Raw genomic sequence first — 13,952 nt, 5'->3', positions numbered from 1 at the left:
ATGATTATCTCATTACTTCCAGAAGTTGTTTTAATTACTATTTTTCATAACCCTGAGATTGAAACATTGCATTAATCATTTTCGGTTGGACCAGTCTTGCGTTTTGAGATGAAATAATTGCCTAGACACTTAGAAAAGCAACCAAGCAAATCATTTTTTTTTCTATTTAGCACAAACAATTATAGCAAATTTAAACTTTTGAAGAACTGTATTCTCTTACATGTACTCATGTCAAATTAGGATTTAGTTTACACTGATTTTTCGGAAAGGTTTTGTAAAGCTTATCTGCACTGCAATGCATACATCCAACATGCAGTTCTTAGTGTTCTTTTGGTTATTGTATAAAATCTATATGCATTTCATCTTTTACAAAAATAAAAGATTACATAGAAAATGACCGTTAAAAATGATCTGAAATAGCTTCTGCTCAGATTTAAAAAAGCTCATTAACAGCATGTTTTTTTTTATTAGTCTGTTAATGATAACGCCCCAATCTAAATTAGAATTATAGTCGATATATCCAACTGTTTTTGTTCTTTAATAACATTTTTTTATAAAATATGAGTAGTGCTGTTTATGAAAAACTGAACAATGAGAAAATAGTTTTTCTTCTGTGCGTCTGTGGACACAATTAAACATGCCAGAGGAACCATAACATCTCATTACTGTAGCCATGTTTCTTCAAGATTCGCTTCAAACTCACGTATAACTCGGAAAACAAACTTTCTTCTGCGCTTAAATGAAATGATTCAGAGTAACCTTGAATTCTGTTGTTAGTGTGTTGGGATCAAGTTTCGGGAGCATTAAACATATTTGAACGCACACAAATGTACACACACACCCTCCTGCACACACACCCACACACACAAAATCTTCAGATATTGTATTCTGCAAAAGGGCTCCAAGTTTCCAACAATAACACTATACCATTTAACTTGTTGGCAGGATTAAAAATGCATTAAAATGCCCTGTGGAAAATCACATTTCTTCATACTGTTGTTATCATTAACAAACACTTAAGAGCAGACAGTTAAATCATCATTCAGTTATCAGCCTCTTCAGCACATCACAAGAAAACGCCTTCGTGAGAGAAGAGGTCATAAAAGCCAAACTAATTGCACATTGAACACCACAGCATCACCAAACCACCTTGAAACTTTGATGCTTCATTCCGATGAGAGAGAGAGAGCACACCTTAACAGTTCAGCTGTGGTCCGTGAAACCGTCGCCACTCAATGTTGTTCTCAACTTAACATTCCTATGGTGCCTTGTTGTTTTCATGCTCAGAGGGGGGCTGAGAGCTACAGTAACGTCAGGTCAGCTGTGGAAGTCACTCCATCAATCTCAGCTGCTCGGACTTCTCCAAGGCTGTTCAACAAACAAGTTCACATCAAGAAAAGCTGCAGTTTGATCCTCCTGGCCGAATGAGTTCCATTATCAGGGGGAAGAAGATCAAGGAGGAGTACCATCTCCATCTTACACTACGCATCATAGGCAAATAATGTAATAAACATGATTAGCTGTTTATTAGGTGTGCTTTAGTCCAAGATTGGCCAAATAAACTGCAAATTTCAAAACTAAAATGTTGCACATATAAGACTAAAGAAGAGAAAAAAATATGTTTCAAGACCATGTTCTCTGTGTCCAACAGCACACTCTTCAGTTGACATTGGCACTTGGGACATGTATGAGGTTTGATTTTGTCATTTAATTGAAAATTCTGACATGACACTTCTAGGCCAAGCACGTGTTGTCCTTAGCCAAAGGAGTCTATGTATTTGAGGTACAATGGCAAATGCAGAGGCAAAAATTTGAGAATATGTTCAGGCAATATGCCACATCTGTTTTCAAAGTTGTTTTAAGAATGGGGGACAATCCTGTAAAAATAATAATAATAATAATAATAATAATAATAACGAGAAAAGGAGATTAACACATTAGGACACAAAGGAACAGCTTTACATAAAGAATAATGCAAAACCATAATTTAAATTAAAAAAATAGTTCATTAAAACAAAAATAACAATCATTTACTCATCCTCATGTTGTTTCAAACCTGTATGACGTACTTTCTTCTGCAGAACACAAGCACGTTTGAAGAATGTTTCAACCATTTTTGCCCTTAAAATGAAAGTCAATGAAAGTCAACATTGGAGCCCACTGATGTTCACTGACAGATCATATTACAATGTCTTCTTTAGTGTTTTCATGAAGAACATAAGATGGGTTTGGAACAATATGAGGGTGAGTAAATTTCATGTTTTTGAGTGAACTATCCTTTTCAAACAAACCCAAATTCAGATACCTGTTCTCATCTTTAATAATGGAGTTAGCTGGGCACCCAGTTGTGGGAGGAGCTCTGTGTGGTAGCTGGCCCAGTATAGCCCTGTCCACCCTGTATGATGGGGTCAAAGTTGAAGTCAACCAGGTCTCCATCCATAAGATCACTGTTGATAATATATTCCACATCACAGTCCAGGTTTTCAGTGAACATGTCGATATCCAAGTCTGTAGGCAGACGGTCCTGGGAGGGCATGAAGTAGGGCGGCGTTGCAAACTGGCCTAGACCTTGCAGGCCTCCATTCCCACCAGGTGACGGGACAGGTCCGTGCTGCAGAAGCCCAGCGCCTGGCACCTGATGCTGGGTCTTTACAGTTGCGAGCTGAGGTGGTTCCTGGCTCATGGCCAAGTGCATCATTCCAAAGCCCATCTGTGAGTGCTGGAGTTGGGGTTGAGGCCGGAGGCTCATCTGCCCCACCGTGCTTGTGTCAATGCCTTTGCTCAGCAACATCTGACCTGCCTTAGCTTGGCTGCTGGACATAGATCTCCCGAGCCCCAAAAGCCCACCACCTCCTTGGCTTGGCATGAGAGGATCCATTTGGGTCATCATAACATCGCTGGGTGGGGGTGAATCGGAGGTCAGGAGAGCTTCGAGGCTGGAGGGCACGTGAGTGCTGAAACCACTGTGACCAGGACCGGGCAGGGGGCTGAAGAGGGAGTTTCCGAAGCTCGATGGGCTTGTGCTGGATCCGGCGCTGTGTTGAACCGAGCTCTGTGGCCCCGGCGGAGTGGATCCCTGTGTAGTCTTTGCTGGCTGCAGCTGCCGAAATGAAGGAAAGCTGGACCCTCGAGGCAGCAGGGTGGACGCCGAGGGCAAAGGCTGAGGTGGGGCAGGAGGAGCTGTGCTTGGGCTCGCACCACCTTGCGGACCAGTCATTAAAGTTAGCCCGTCAATCAAATCCAGTTCTTCCATTAGCGTCTCAGTTAGTGTTGGGGGAAGATTCCCTGTGGAATAGCCACCAAGAAGGCCATCCTCAGGTAGGTCATCCTCGTCCTCCTGCCCCGTGGCAATGGGAGAAAGCCTCCCGCTCAGTGTGCTGGCATTGGAGCTTGTACGTGGCCTGAAACTCGTCCACATGTCCGGGTCGTCCAGGCTGCCACGAGAGGAAGGGCTGCTGCTGTTCACTCCCCACTTTCCGAACTGAACTGGAGGCCCGGGACTGTCCGCACCGCCAGCACCAGAAGCACCCTCACCCTGCAGGGCACCTCCAGAGCCTCCAATCCCTGCCGCTCCAGCCTGCTTTTTAGTTTGCTTTGCTCGCAAACGACTTTTAAGTAATTTGCTGCTGTTGTCCATTGAGGCGGCGCGGCGGCGAGGGGCTTTGCCAGTTTTGCCCCCCTCAGGGTTGAGCATCCACCAAGAGCTCTTTCCAGTCGACTCATTGTGCACTCGCATGAACTTGTTGTGGAGCGATAAATTGTGGCGAATGGAGTTCTAAATGGGATGACAAAAAACAAATCAAGTCTAAAAGAGAGATAAATGTTACTGCAAAATAAGGTTTAAAGGATTGAAAATATTACTATCAGGATTTGAAATTAACACCCGCCAATCATCCATGGCAGGCAATGCTGTGAACTCACTAGCCAGTTTTTTTTTTATTCTATCAAACTTTGTGTATCAGCATTAACAGTTTCACTCCCTAGCCATAGTCATTTGATTAATTGCTGCATATCCAAGACCTTCATGTGTCGCTATTTATGGTGTCTTGAAATTATATTTTGGGGCATGAATTATCATTATTGGGTTCACTTTTTCTCCTCCAAGGATGTCAATGGAAGAGAGGCTTCACGGTGTAAAAAATATTTCAATCCAATAAACAATTAACCCAAGTTCTGATTTTGACAATGTTTTATTTCTGATCATTTTATTTTGGCTATTAGAAGTTTTGAATGGCCAGTAACTTCATTTTAGTAGGCAAATTCTATATTACTTTTTGATATTTTTTTTTTGATAGTTGTTCTGAACTGCCAGTAATTAAAAGTTTGTGTAGCCAAATTGGCAGGTGAGTGGAGAAGTTCATTTCAAACCCTGATTATCATTATTAATTCTTAATCTTTACTTTTTTTAGACATACCTTCCACCCAGCAGAACTATTACTGTCTCCTTTGTCCTTAAAATACGGCACCGTTTTTACCATCCAATCGTAGATCTGCGCCAGAGTAAGTCGTTTATCTGGCGAGTTTTCAATCGCCTGGCTGATTAGATCTGCGTAGGACTGATTACCCCAGGCATTACGCCTGGAAGAACCTTTTCGAGGTGTGGCTCCGCCCCCTCCAGCGACAACCCCGCCCTCAGAGACCGTGACTTTCTCAGGCTCAGATATGATTGGCTGAGGCTCGTGTTTATCTTCCTCGGTGGGCGGAGTTCCAGCAGCAGACTCTGAGCCGTCGCCCCCCCCAGCTTTGACAACTGAGATGTCGGGTCTAGGCAACGGCCATGTACATGACCTCGGTCTGCTCTGTGGCTCAAAATCTGGGTCAATCGGGGGTACGTTTTCTTCCTCCATTGTGCGATACAATCCAGATAATTTCAGAGGAAGGCTGGATTTCAGAGAACTAGTTTTGATGCGACGTTTTTAAAAACACGATTCAATAAACCAACAGACTGGGCGATTAAAAGTAAGAGTACGACTATTTGTAAGAAAATAATTTTAAAATCTTGTTTAGGAACGATTTGTTTTTTATTGCTTAATATTGGAAACACTACAGTATAAATTATCCGGACTAAATTTAACCGCGACTGTCTAGAGCGTAACGGAGCACATTCGTAATAATCTGAACACACCAATATAGCATCAGTTAATCTTCAGATTGGAGATTAAAGGGGCCAAATAATCTCCTTAATAGTAACTAACATAAACCTTCTGATTTACATAGAGCAAACGAGGATAGAAGGGGGTCTCTTTGTTTAATGTAGAAGGAACAAAGGAAATTCCCTACACATCTAAACAGCTGGATTGTCAAGAGCAACTACTGAGATAAACCACAGGAAAACACGCGCTGGAGTGACGGGATGATTATGAACTTTTCTTAGATAATTAAACACACAGAAAAAAAAAAAAAAAAAATTTTTAATTGTCGTTGAGGCAGTTAAGTAGGCGAACTCGCAAAACCAATCATAACATGAGCTGTAATTGCTAAAATAACCACCTCCCGCTGGTTCCTATTATAGCAGCGAATGGTTGATTGGCTTTCGCAATTAGATTTTAGAACAAGAAAAATACGTAAATCTATAAATAAATATAGACCAACTTACAAACTCTACAAAAAGAGATCTGCGTAGGACTGATTACCCCAGGCATTACGCCTGGAAGAACCTTTTCGAGGTGTGGCTCCGCCCCCTCCAGCGACAACCCCGCCCTCAGAGACCGTGACTTTCTCAGGCTCAGATATGATTGGCTGAGGCTCGTGTTTATCTTCCTCGGTGGGCGGAGTTCCAGCAGCAGACTCTGAGCCGTCGCCCCCCCCAGCTTTGACAACTGAGATGTCGGGTCTAGGCAACGGCCATGTACATGACCTCGGTCTGCTCTGTGGCTCAAAATCTGGGTCAATCGGGGGTACGTTTTCTTCCTCCATTGTGCGATACAATCCAGATAATTTCAGAGGAAGGCTGGATTTCAGAGAACTAGTTTTGATGCGACGTTTTTAAAAACACGATTCAATAAACCAACAGACTGGGCGATTAAAAGTAAGAGTACGACTATTTGTAAGAAAATAATTTTAAAATCTTGTTTAGGAACGATTTGTTTTTTATTGCTTAATATTGGAAACACTACAGTATAAATTATCCGGACTAAATTTAACCGCGACTGTCTAGAGCGTAACGGAGCACATTCGTAATAATCTGAACACACCAATATAGCATCAGTTAATCTTCAGATTGGAGATTAAAGGGGCCAAATAATCTCCTTAATAGTAACTAACATAAACCTTCTGATTTACATAGAGCAAACGAGGATAGAAGGGGGTCTCTTTGTTTAATGTAGAAGGAACAAAGGAAATTCCCTACACATCTAAACAGCTGGATTGTCAAGAGCAACTACTGAGATAAACCACAGGAAAACACGCGCTGGAGTGACGGGATGATTATGAACTTTTCTTAGATAATTAAACACACAGAAAAAAAAAAATTTTTTTTTTAAATTGTCGTTGAGGCAGTTAAGTAGGCGAACTCGCAAAACCAATCATAACGAGCTGTAATTGCTAAAATAACCACCTCCCGCTGGTTCCTATTATAGCAGCGAATGGTTGATTGGCTTTCGCAATTAGATTTTAGAACAAGAAAAATACGTAAATCTATAAATAAATATAGACCAACTTACAAACTCTACAAAAAGCGATAAACCACCTTAATATGAGAGCGTCAAATCGTACAATAATCTTCCTTGTAAACTTGAGTGTATTTCTATACTATGTAAGAATACTGTCCTTGTAAACGAATTCAAGTGAATGGGAATTACTTGTTACAGCTGCCTGTCAAAATCAACAATTATTTTATTAATCGGTAAGTTAAAAACCTAGAAACGTAAGGTTGTGCGTCTCAACTCAAATGCGTTAAGCAAGATTGTTAAATCGCCAAAAGAAGCCGTACGTAAAACTTATTTCATAACGATCAAAATATTACATTTTAAAAAAAGACCAAGATAATGTCTTACAGGAGTGCTCGATCATAACGGGTAGTTTTACGGTTTTTACCATACAATAAAAACCTGTGTTATTGCCGTTCAAGTTTGCGCGGTCCTCCGCGCTGTGTGCTGGCGCGTGTCACCGTCTGCCATGTTCCTCGAGACGCAGCTACACACGATGCTCGCGCGGGCTCATCTAAGCCTTCCCGAATCCCACTACGGTCGACGTATTCCTCGAAAAGATAAAAACCTGTCGCCCGCCCGCTTCTTGAATTCAGTCGCCGGCCACTCGGCCTCTGGGACAAAACTCGCAAGCGTAGTTTTACTACTGAGAGAGCCACCTAGTTAGCCAACTCCAGTTTTATGAGTTAATATCCCTCCGGTAAAAGTCGAAGAAACCCGCTTCTCTTCAATAACTTGGTCGTCTGTTGAAATGAACGCGAATTCGCTTCCCTTCTGTTGTTAATGGAGATAGACAAACAGCTATTCCTCGTAGATCTTTCTTGTTTTGTTTTGACTCGAGGCGAAGACTCCCTTCTGACGTCTGTTTACCACTGCCAGACAACGCGGCGTGCGCATGCGTCAAGAGGATTGATGGGAATTGCAGTCAGTCATGTGATGGGTTGTGCGCTGTAAACACGACCGGAGGGAACCGGGGATCCCGAAAAAAGACTGAGCACATAAAATGTTATGTAATAGTTTCTAAAGATGTGTGTGTTTGTGTGAGTGAGTCCTGGTTTTGTCATTTTAGGATCTCTAGGTTATGAAGCGGGCGAAGATCCTTATATTCCCTGAAGGATCTCCAATGGAATGCTGTGCGCGAGATCCCCTGGCCCCATGCTGTCCACATGGTTTCCCGATGAAATTGCAATCTCATTTTTTTTTAATTAAGAAGATCAAGTGGATGAAAGATGTTTTATGTTAGACGATGTCGTTGTCATGAAGTCTCGCCATCATCTGAAATCGCTGGGTGGTTTGAATTCGTTGGTAGTTTTCAAATTAAATTTAAGTTCATACATTAAATGTATATTTCTGAAAAGCCACCTCGGTGGTGTTGTGTAACCTTATCTGAATTTAGTCATTTTAAAATGAAAACTCAGTCATAAATGCATTGTTCTTTCTAGTTCAGCTGTTGCTCATATTTTAAATGCATGTGTCAGTGTCTCGATATGGATCAGCCACCAAAACTACAATACCCACAGGACCTTTCTAGGCATTACCCCTTTTCCCAGAGCATGATGCAACTCTTCAGCCTTGCAGTGAAAGTCAATATTAGAAATGTGATTAAGTCGTTGTTGTCTGATTAAGTAGTTGTATTTATTTAGATATCATGTTGGTTTCTTTTGACCAGATACACATTCTAATACCATGTGTGTGTTCAGTTAAAAAAAAGTTATTTTAACCATGTTAAATTGAAAATAAGAATTAGGTATTTTTTCTTTTGTGATTTCATAACTCATGCATAACAATCAGTACACAAAACAATTACTGCAGAATGACAGAAACGTGAAATGGTTAAATAATAGCAAATCATAATTTTGTGGTGGAAGTATAGAGAGAGCAGGGCTGCGTTCAGCCCCGACAAAAACGGTGCAAAACGTTTTTTAAACGGAAACGGTGGTGCGTTGAACACCCTGTTCTGATGATTGCCCCAGGAGTCACTACGTGGACATTAACATTTCTTCCCTAACTTGCCCTATGATGTCATAAACATTCGTCAGTCAAAGTGGAGTAAATTACTACACAATTTTACCCATTTCCAAACAGTCATTTCTGTTTATTTTCAATGTATGAATATTTCCGGAAAAAAAAAAAAAATCTTATTGCTTAATATGATAGGCCTATACCTTGATGTCCGGCATTTAATTATTTTTATTAAATGTTTTTATACAGTTTGTGTTGAATGTATGCGGATATGACACGTTTTCTTGACATGCACTGAAATAAAAATAATTATAATAAAAAAGATGCGGCATAAATGCATCAACAATTCCCACATTATATACATTATATGCAAGCACATTAAGTCAATAAAAGTACATGCACGCTATAATGTAATATTGGTATTTTACTCAGATTTTTAGGGATATAAAAGAATGGAAGTGTAATGGAAGCAACCAAAATCAACAAAAGAGCAATGATATACAAGTGCTATAACAAGTCTCAGTTAGCTTAACGCAGTACACGTAGCAAGGTTTTTTTTAAATGATATAAATAAAAAGAAAACAGATAGAATAGAAAAAGAATAGAGCAAACTCTTGTTAGAGGTCTTTTTTGCTTTTGTTAACTGTATTATAAATGAAAAGAAAACAGATAGAATACAAAAAGATTAGAAAGCAAGTGTTGTTGTTGTTTTTTAAGAAAACAAGCAGCAAATGAATAGTGCAAGTCTAAAACGGACACGTTTTTTTTTTTTTTTAAAGAATAGAATTAGAATAGAGAGTGCTAGAGTTAGAGAGTCAAATAAAGATGGAAGAGATGTGTTTTTAGCTGATTCTTGAAGATGGCTAAGGACTCAGCTGCTCAGATTGAGTTGGGCAGGTCATTCCACCAGGAGGGAACATTTAATTTAAAAGTCCGTGAAAGTGATTTTGTGCTTCTTTGAGATGGCACAATAAAGCGACGTTCACGTGCAGAACGCAAGCTTCTAGAGGGCACATAACTCTGAAGTAATGAATTTAGGTAAAGGGGTGCAGAGCCTGTGGTGGTTTTGAAGGCAAACATCAATGCCTTGAATTTTATGCAAGCAGATATTTTGGCTCATTAAAAATTAATCTTGCTGCTGCGTTCTGGATTAATTGTAAAGGTTTGATAGAACTGGCTGGAAGACCTGCCAAGAGAGCATTGCAATAGTCCAGCCTGGACAGAACAAGAGCTTGAACAAGGAGTTGTGAAGCATGTTCCGAAAGAAAGGGCCTGATCTTCTTGATGTTGAATAACGCAAATATGCAGGACCGGACAGTTTTAGCAATGTGGTCTGTGAAAGTAAGCAGATCATGAATCATAACTCAAAGGTTTCTGGCTGTTTTTGAAGGAGTTATGATTGATGTGCCTAAATATTATAAATAAATATTTCACTTCATATTCTATTGCAGATTTAAGTGTCCTCCCAGCCTCTTAATTTTCAAACGAAATTAATATTTGGAGAAGATACAGTGATCTGAGCAATGGGTTAAAAAAAAGCTAATAAAATTATATAAGATAAATATTTTATATCCTTTATGGTGCTCTACAACAATTAAAAATAATTTCATAATAATTCATTCATACTAGTTATTGGCAAAGTTATAGTAAATAATAAATAGGGAAATAAATATTAATAATGTTCGTTCTACGTGACTGCCAGCACTGGGGGGCGCTGTGATTTTTCTGACGCCACACAGATCGTCGCTCTGATTGGTCGAGGACTGAGCGTCTCTTCCAATGACTAGAATGTCCCAGTTTTCAAATCGACTCGGAAATATCAAACACTCGGCCTGTTTAGATATCTGGTAAGAAGACAATGCTTCCTAAAGATTATGATCTGTTTATTTGTCTAGAAATTGTATTAAGTGTGTTAGTTTCTTTTCGGAAATCGCTTAGTACTTATTTTCCGTGCCAAGGGTTTTTGTGTTACCATAACAAAACATTCGTTGCAGTTGTCAGTTACAAAGTCTTTTAGTATTTGTGATCCGTTATGTAATGTTATACAACCAGAACTATTATCAGACATGTTTATATGACACATCTGGATTCTTCTATGCTAAATGTTGTAGTTCAGTTTAAATTTAGACCAGTATTTAAGGAATTCAACCTGATGCTTCCTTTTGTAACACTTGTCATCCTTTGTGAGATGTGTGATTGTCAGTAAGTAGGTTTCAGGAAGCCACAAAAAAATTCACAGACTTTTTATTCCTTTCAGAGACCTGCCCTGCTATTGAAATGGAGAGCTTTCTAAGGCGGAAGCTTGCCCAGGCCGGTGGCAATGTATTGGGTGGATCGTCCCTTCAACAACCTGTTTCCTCTTACCAGTCTATCAAATTGCCAGATCTGTGTTCTAGTTTCTATTCAATTGCAGATGAACCTTTTCCCCAAGTGTCTGGATTTCTTGATGACACCGCCAGCCCGCCGATTCTTTCAAATGAAGCAGGAACTGTGTTGAATTCCCCTACTTGCACGCCATCAGAAAATCAAACAAAAAATAAGGATGAAGGCATTTTAGCACCAAGAAAAGAGGCTACCATTGACTCTGGTCTTAATTGTTCTCTTGGAGCGCACTGTCAGTTGGCAAATGGAAGCACGTCTACTACTAGATCACCACAGAATGAGAAAGACATTACCAGTGCAACAGCGGGCAAAGCAAATGGGGACTGCAATGATGCCACGGTATCCACTACATCTTTAGAGAAATCTGAATTCATGAGTGTTGAGTTAAAGAACAGCACATTTGATGTGACCCAAGACTCGAAAGAACAGTCTGACGCTGGTATTAATGCGACTGTTGATCTGCACAACATCAGAGAGAAGAACAACACTTTTGAGTCTCAAGAGCCAAAGGAAGAGTCCAACCCTAGTCTTAATTCAACAGTGGATATTGATGTTCCTAATATAAAGACTGAGTCAGGAAACACCACTGTTGACCTGGTACAGTCACATGACCCTAAAGAGGGACCTGACACTGGGGTTAATGCAACTGTGGATATTCCTAATCTAGACAGCGCACACTCTAAAACCAATTCATCTGTTGATAACAATGAACCATTAAACACTACTACAGAACAGCCAAATGAAAAGCTTGAAGAAACTAAAGATATTCGGTCACAAGAAAAACTAGATGGTAGTTTTAACTCTACTGAGGTTGATAAAATAAAAAACACAGAGGAAACTGATTTAAAAGTCAATGTAACAGTTGATATTGTGGAGCAAATAGCCAGTGCTCCTCTTCAGCCCTCTGGTGAGGTTGAACAATTGAGCTCAGCTACTATAAAACCAGCTGAGATGGCTAAACAGAGTACAACCACTGATCTCACTCACCCAGAAGTTCCAGTTTTGAAGGACACCACTGTTGAAATGAAGCCCTCAAGCACAGAATTAGCTGACCAGGTTAATGATGCTTCTAACTCTGTAGGTATCACTAAACCAGCCTCTAACAGCAGAGAAACAGAAGTTGGGATAAGCACCACAGCTTTTGTTTGCTCTGTAGATGCTCCTGATGATGCTTCTGAGCTTAAAGCAGAGGAGCCTCACGAAAAAACATCAAGACCTGGCTTGGCGGATGCTGAGTCCATTCCCTCTTCTGATATGGGAAATATCAGCAGAAACAGTATTTTTTGTTTGGATGATACACTGGATATGAAGACAAGCTTCCTGGTTACATCCACACCTATTGTTTTTGGCAAAGAATCCAGATTTGAGATACTGAGAGACGTGAAGCCCACACCTATGAGAAAGAGGCTGTGTGTGATCAACAGCATCGAGGCCCAGTCGAATGATGAGCTTGTTTGTGCAAGTAATCATGATGGAACTGATGCTGTGCAGGTGACTGAGAGCTCAAGCCAGAATCAGAAAGTCACTCACAGTACATCAGAACCAGCAAATGAGAACAAACCTCCCACAAAACCTCCAATCAAAAGACAGCTTCCTCGGCTTTCCTCTAAGATGAGTTATCCCAAATCCAGTCTTCCTCCAAGGCCACAGTTGTCAATAAACTCCTTAGTAGCGATCAAACCAAAGGCAATCCAAGGGCCGCCGGCCCCGCATCTGTCTGACACATCACCCACCACACTGCTTGGCAGCAGGAAGACCGTACAGATGAACAAGGGGAAGAACATCGCACCTGTCAAGAGCGCAGCATCAGCTAGCACTGTTAAGGTAGGAAACTCAATGCTTTATGTTGCTATAAAGCAGTCAGCTGCTTACAAACATTGGTCTTGTGTATGGTTAAAATGGATACATTTTTTTATTATTATTTATTGAAAACAGACCTCTATGGTTTCTTCTGTCACTGGATATAACTTCACTGCTGGTGAGTGGCTTATACACTTTTTTTAAACACATGTACATAATTATATTATTGTTCAAAAGTTTAAGGTCAGGTTTTTTTTGCACAAATTTAAAACACTTATTCATTAAGGATGCCTTAATTGATCAAAAGTGACAGTAAAAACATGTAATGTTACAAAAGATTTCTATAAATACAGAATTCTGATATTAAGTTTCCAAAAAAAAGATTTAAGCAGCACAACTGTTTTAAACATTGATAAAATAATAAGAAATTCTTGAGCACCAAATCAGCATATAATGATTTTTGAAGGATGATGTGACACTGAAGTAATGGCTGCTGAAAATTGCTTGTGTGTGTGTGTTGCCATCACACGAAAAGATAAAATGTTAAAGGGGTCATATGATGCGATTTCATTTTTTCCTTTCTCTTTGGAGTGTTACAAGCTCTAGGTGCATAAAGAAGATCTGTAAAGTTGCAAAGACTAAAGTCTCAAATCCAAAGAGATATTCTTTATAAAAGTTAAGAGTCAACCATGCCTACCTAAAACGGCTCGTTCTAACACGCCCCCACATGTCTACGTCACTATCTGGGAAGATTTGCATAACGCCGCCCAAATGTTCACGCAAAGAAAGAAGGAGTAACTTTTATTCTCGCTGTAGTATTGATGCCGCCATGTCGAGACGCTGTGTGTTTCGTTGTGAAAGCGAAACTACTTTGTTTGGCCTTCCAAAAGAGGACGATATCCGCTTCGTCATGCCTAGAGCTGATCTGTGCTGGTCGCTGAGGAAATACATCAACTTAGTGCTGTGGATCACCGGATCGGCTTTCACCGTTTTCACCGCTCCTTCATCGGATCCGCCGGGACCGCCGTTCTCGAACCCGCCGCCTCAGCTCACTCTTGCCCGGCCTCAGCTCACGGTAAGCCGGGGCTTTCGCTCATGCTAGGCCGCTGTGTGCTTCGTTGTGAAAGCGAAACTACTTTGTTTGGCCTTCCAAAAATGGAC

The 13,952-nt window shown here is 40.4% G+C and overlaps 2 protein-coding genes and 1 long non-coding RNA gene across 8 annotated transcripts in view; 2 read left to right on the top strand and 1 right to left on the bottom strand.

The window, feature by feature from the left end:
* Positions 1–375: 375 nt before the first annotated feature.
* On the bottom strand, positions 376–5,588 carry LOC107751957 (forkhead box protein O4-like). The gene is made up of 3 exons (XM_016567756.1): positions 4,416–5,588; positions 2,306–3,775; positions 376–1,877 (listed from the first exon to the last, which is right to left on the bottom strand). Exons 1-2 carry the CDS (start codon positions 4,845–4,847, stop codon positions 2,330–2,332), a joined length of 1,878 nt encoding a protein of 625 aa, XP_016423242.1. The 5' UTR covers positions 4,848–5,588; the 3' UTR covers positions 376–1,877; positions 2,306–2,329.
* Positions 5,589–5,621: 33 nt separating this feature from the next.
* Positions 5,622–8,357, top strand: LOC107751958 (uncharacterized). Its single transcript, XR_001641318.1, has 2 exons — positions 5,622–6,844; positions 7,717–8,357. It is a non-coding gene; the product is annotated as an uncharacterized LOC107751958 (long non-coding RNA).
* Positions 8,358–10,372: 2,015 nt separating this feature from the next.
* Positions 10,373–13,952, top strand: part of LOC107751955 (uncharacterized) — a 7,038-nt gene continuing 3,458 nt past the window's right edge. For all 6 annotated transcript variants that reach the window (XM_016567753.1, XM_016567751.1, XM_016567752.1 and 3 more), the window contains exons 1-3: positions 10,373–10,456; positions 10,867–12,815; positions 12,927–12,969. In XM_016567753.1, coding sequence (XP_016423239.1) covers positions 10,887–12,815; positions 12,927–12,969 — 1,972 coding nt within the window. In that variant the 5' untranslated portion in view covers positions 10,373–10,456; positions 10,867–10,886. The remainder of the gene's footprint in view (positions 10,457–10,866; positions 12,816–12,926; positions 12,970–13,952) is intronic.

Source organism: Sinocyclocheilus rhinocerous, unplaced genomic scaffold (assembly GCF_001515625.1).
Source record: "Sinocyclocheilus rhinocerous isolate Xijiao unplaced genomic scaffold, SAMN03320098_v1.1 scaffold662, whole genome shotgun sequence".
In the NCBI taxonomy this organism is placed as follows: domain Eukaryota; kingdom Metazoa; phylum Chordata; class Actinopteri; order Cypriniformes; family Cyprinidae; genus Sinocyclocheilus; species Sinocyclocheilus rhinocerous.
This window is presented reverse-complemented; position numbering and strand designations above follow the sequence as displayed.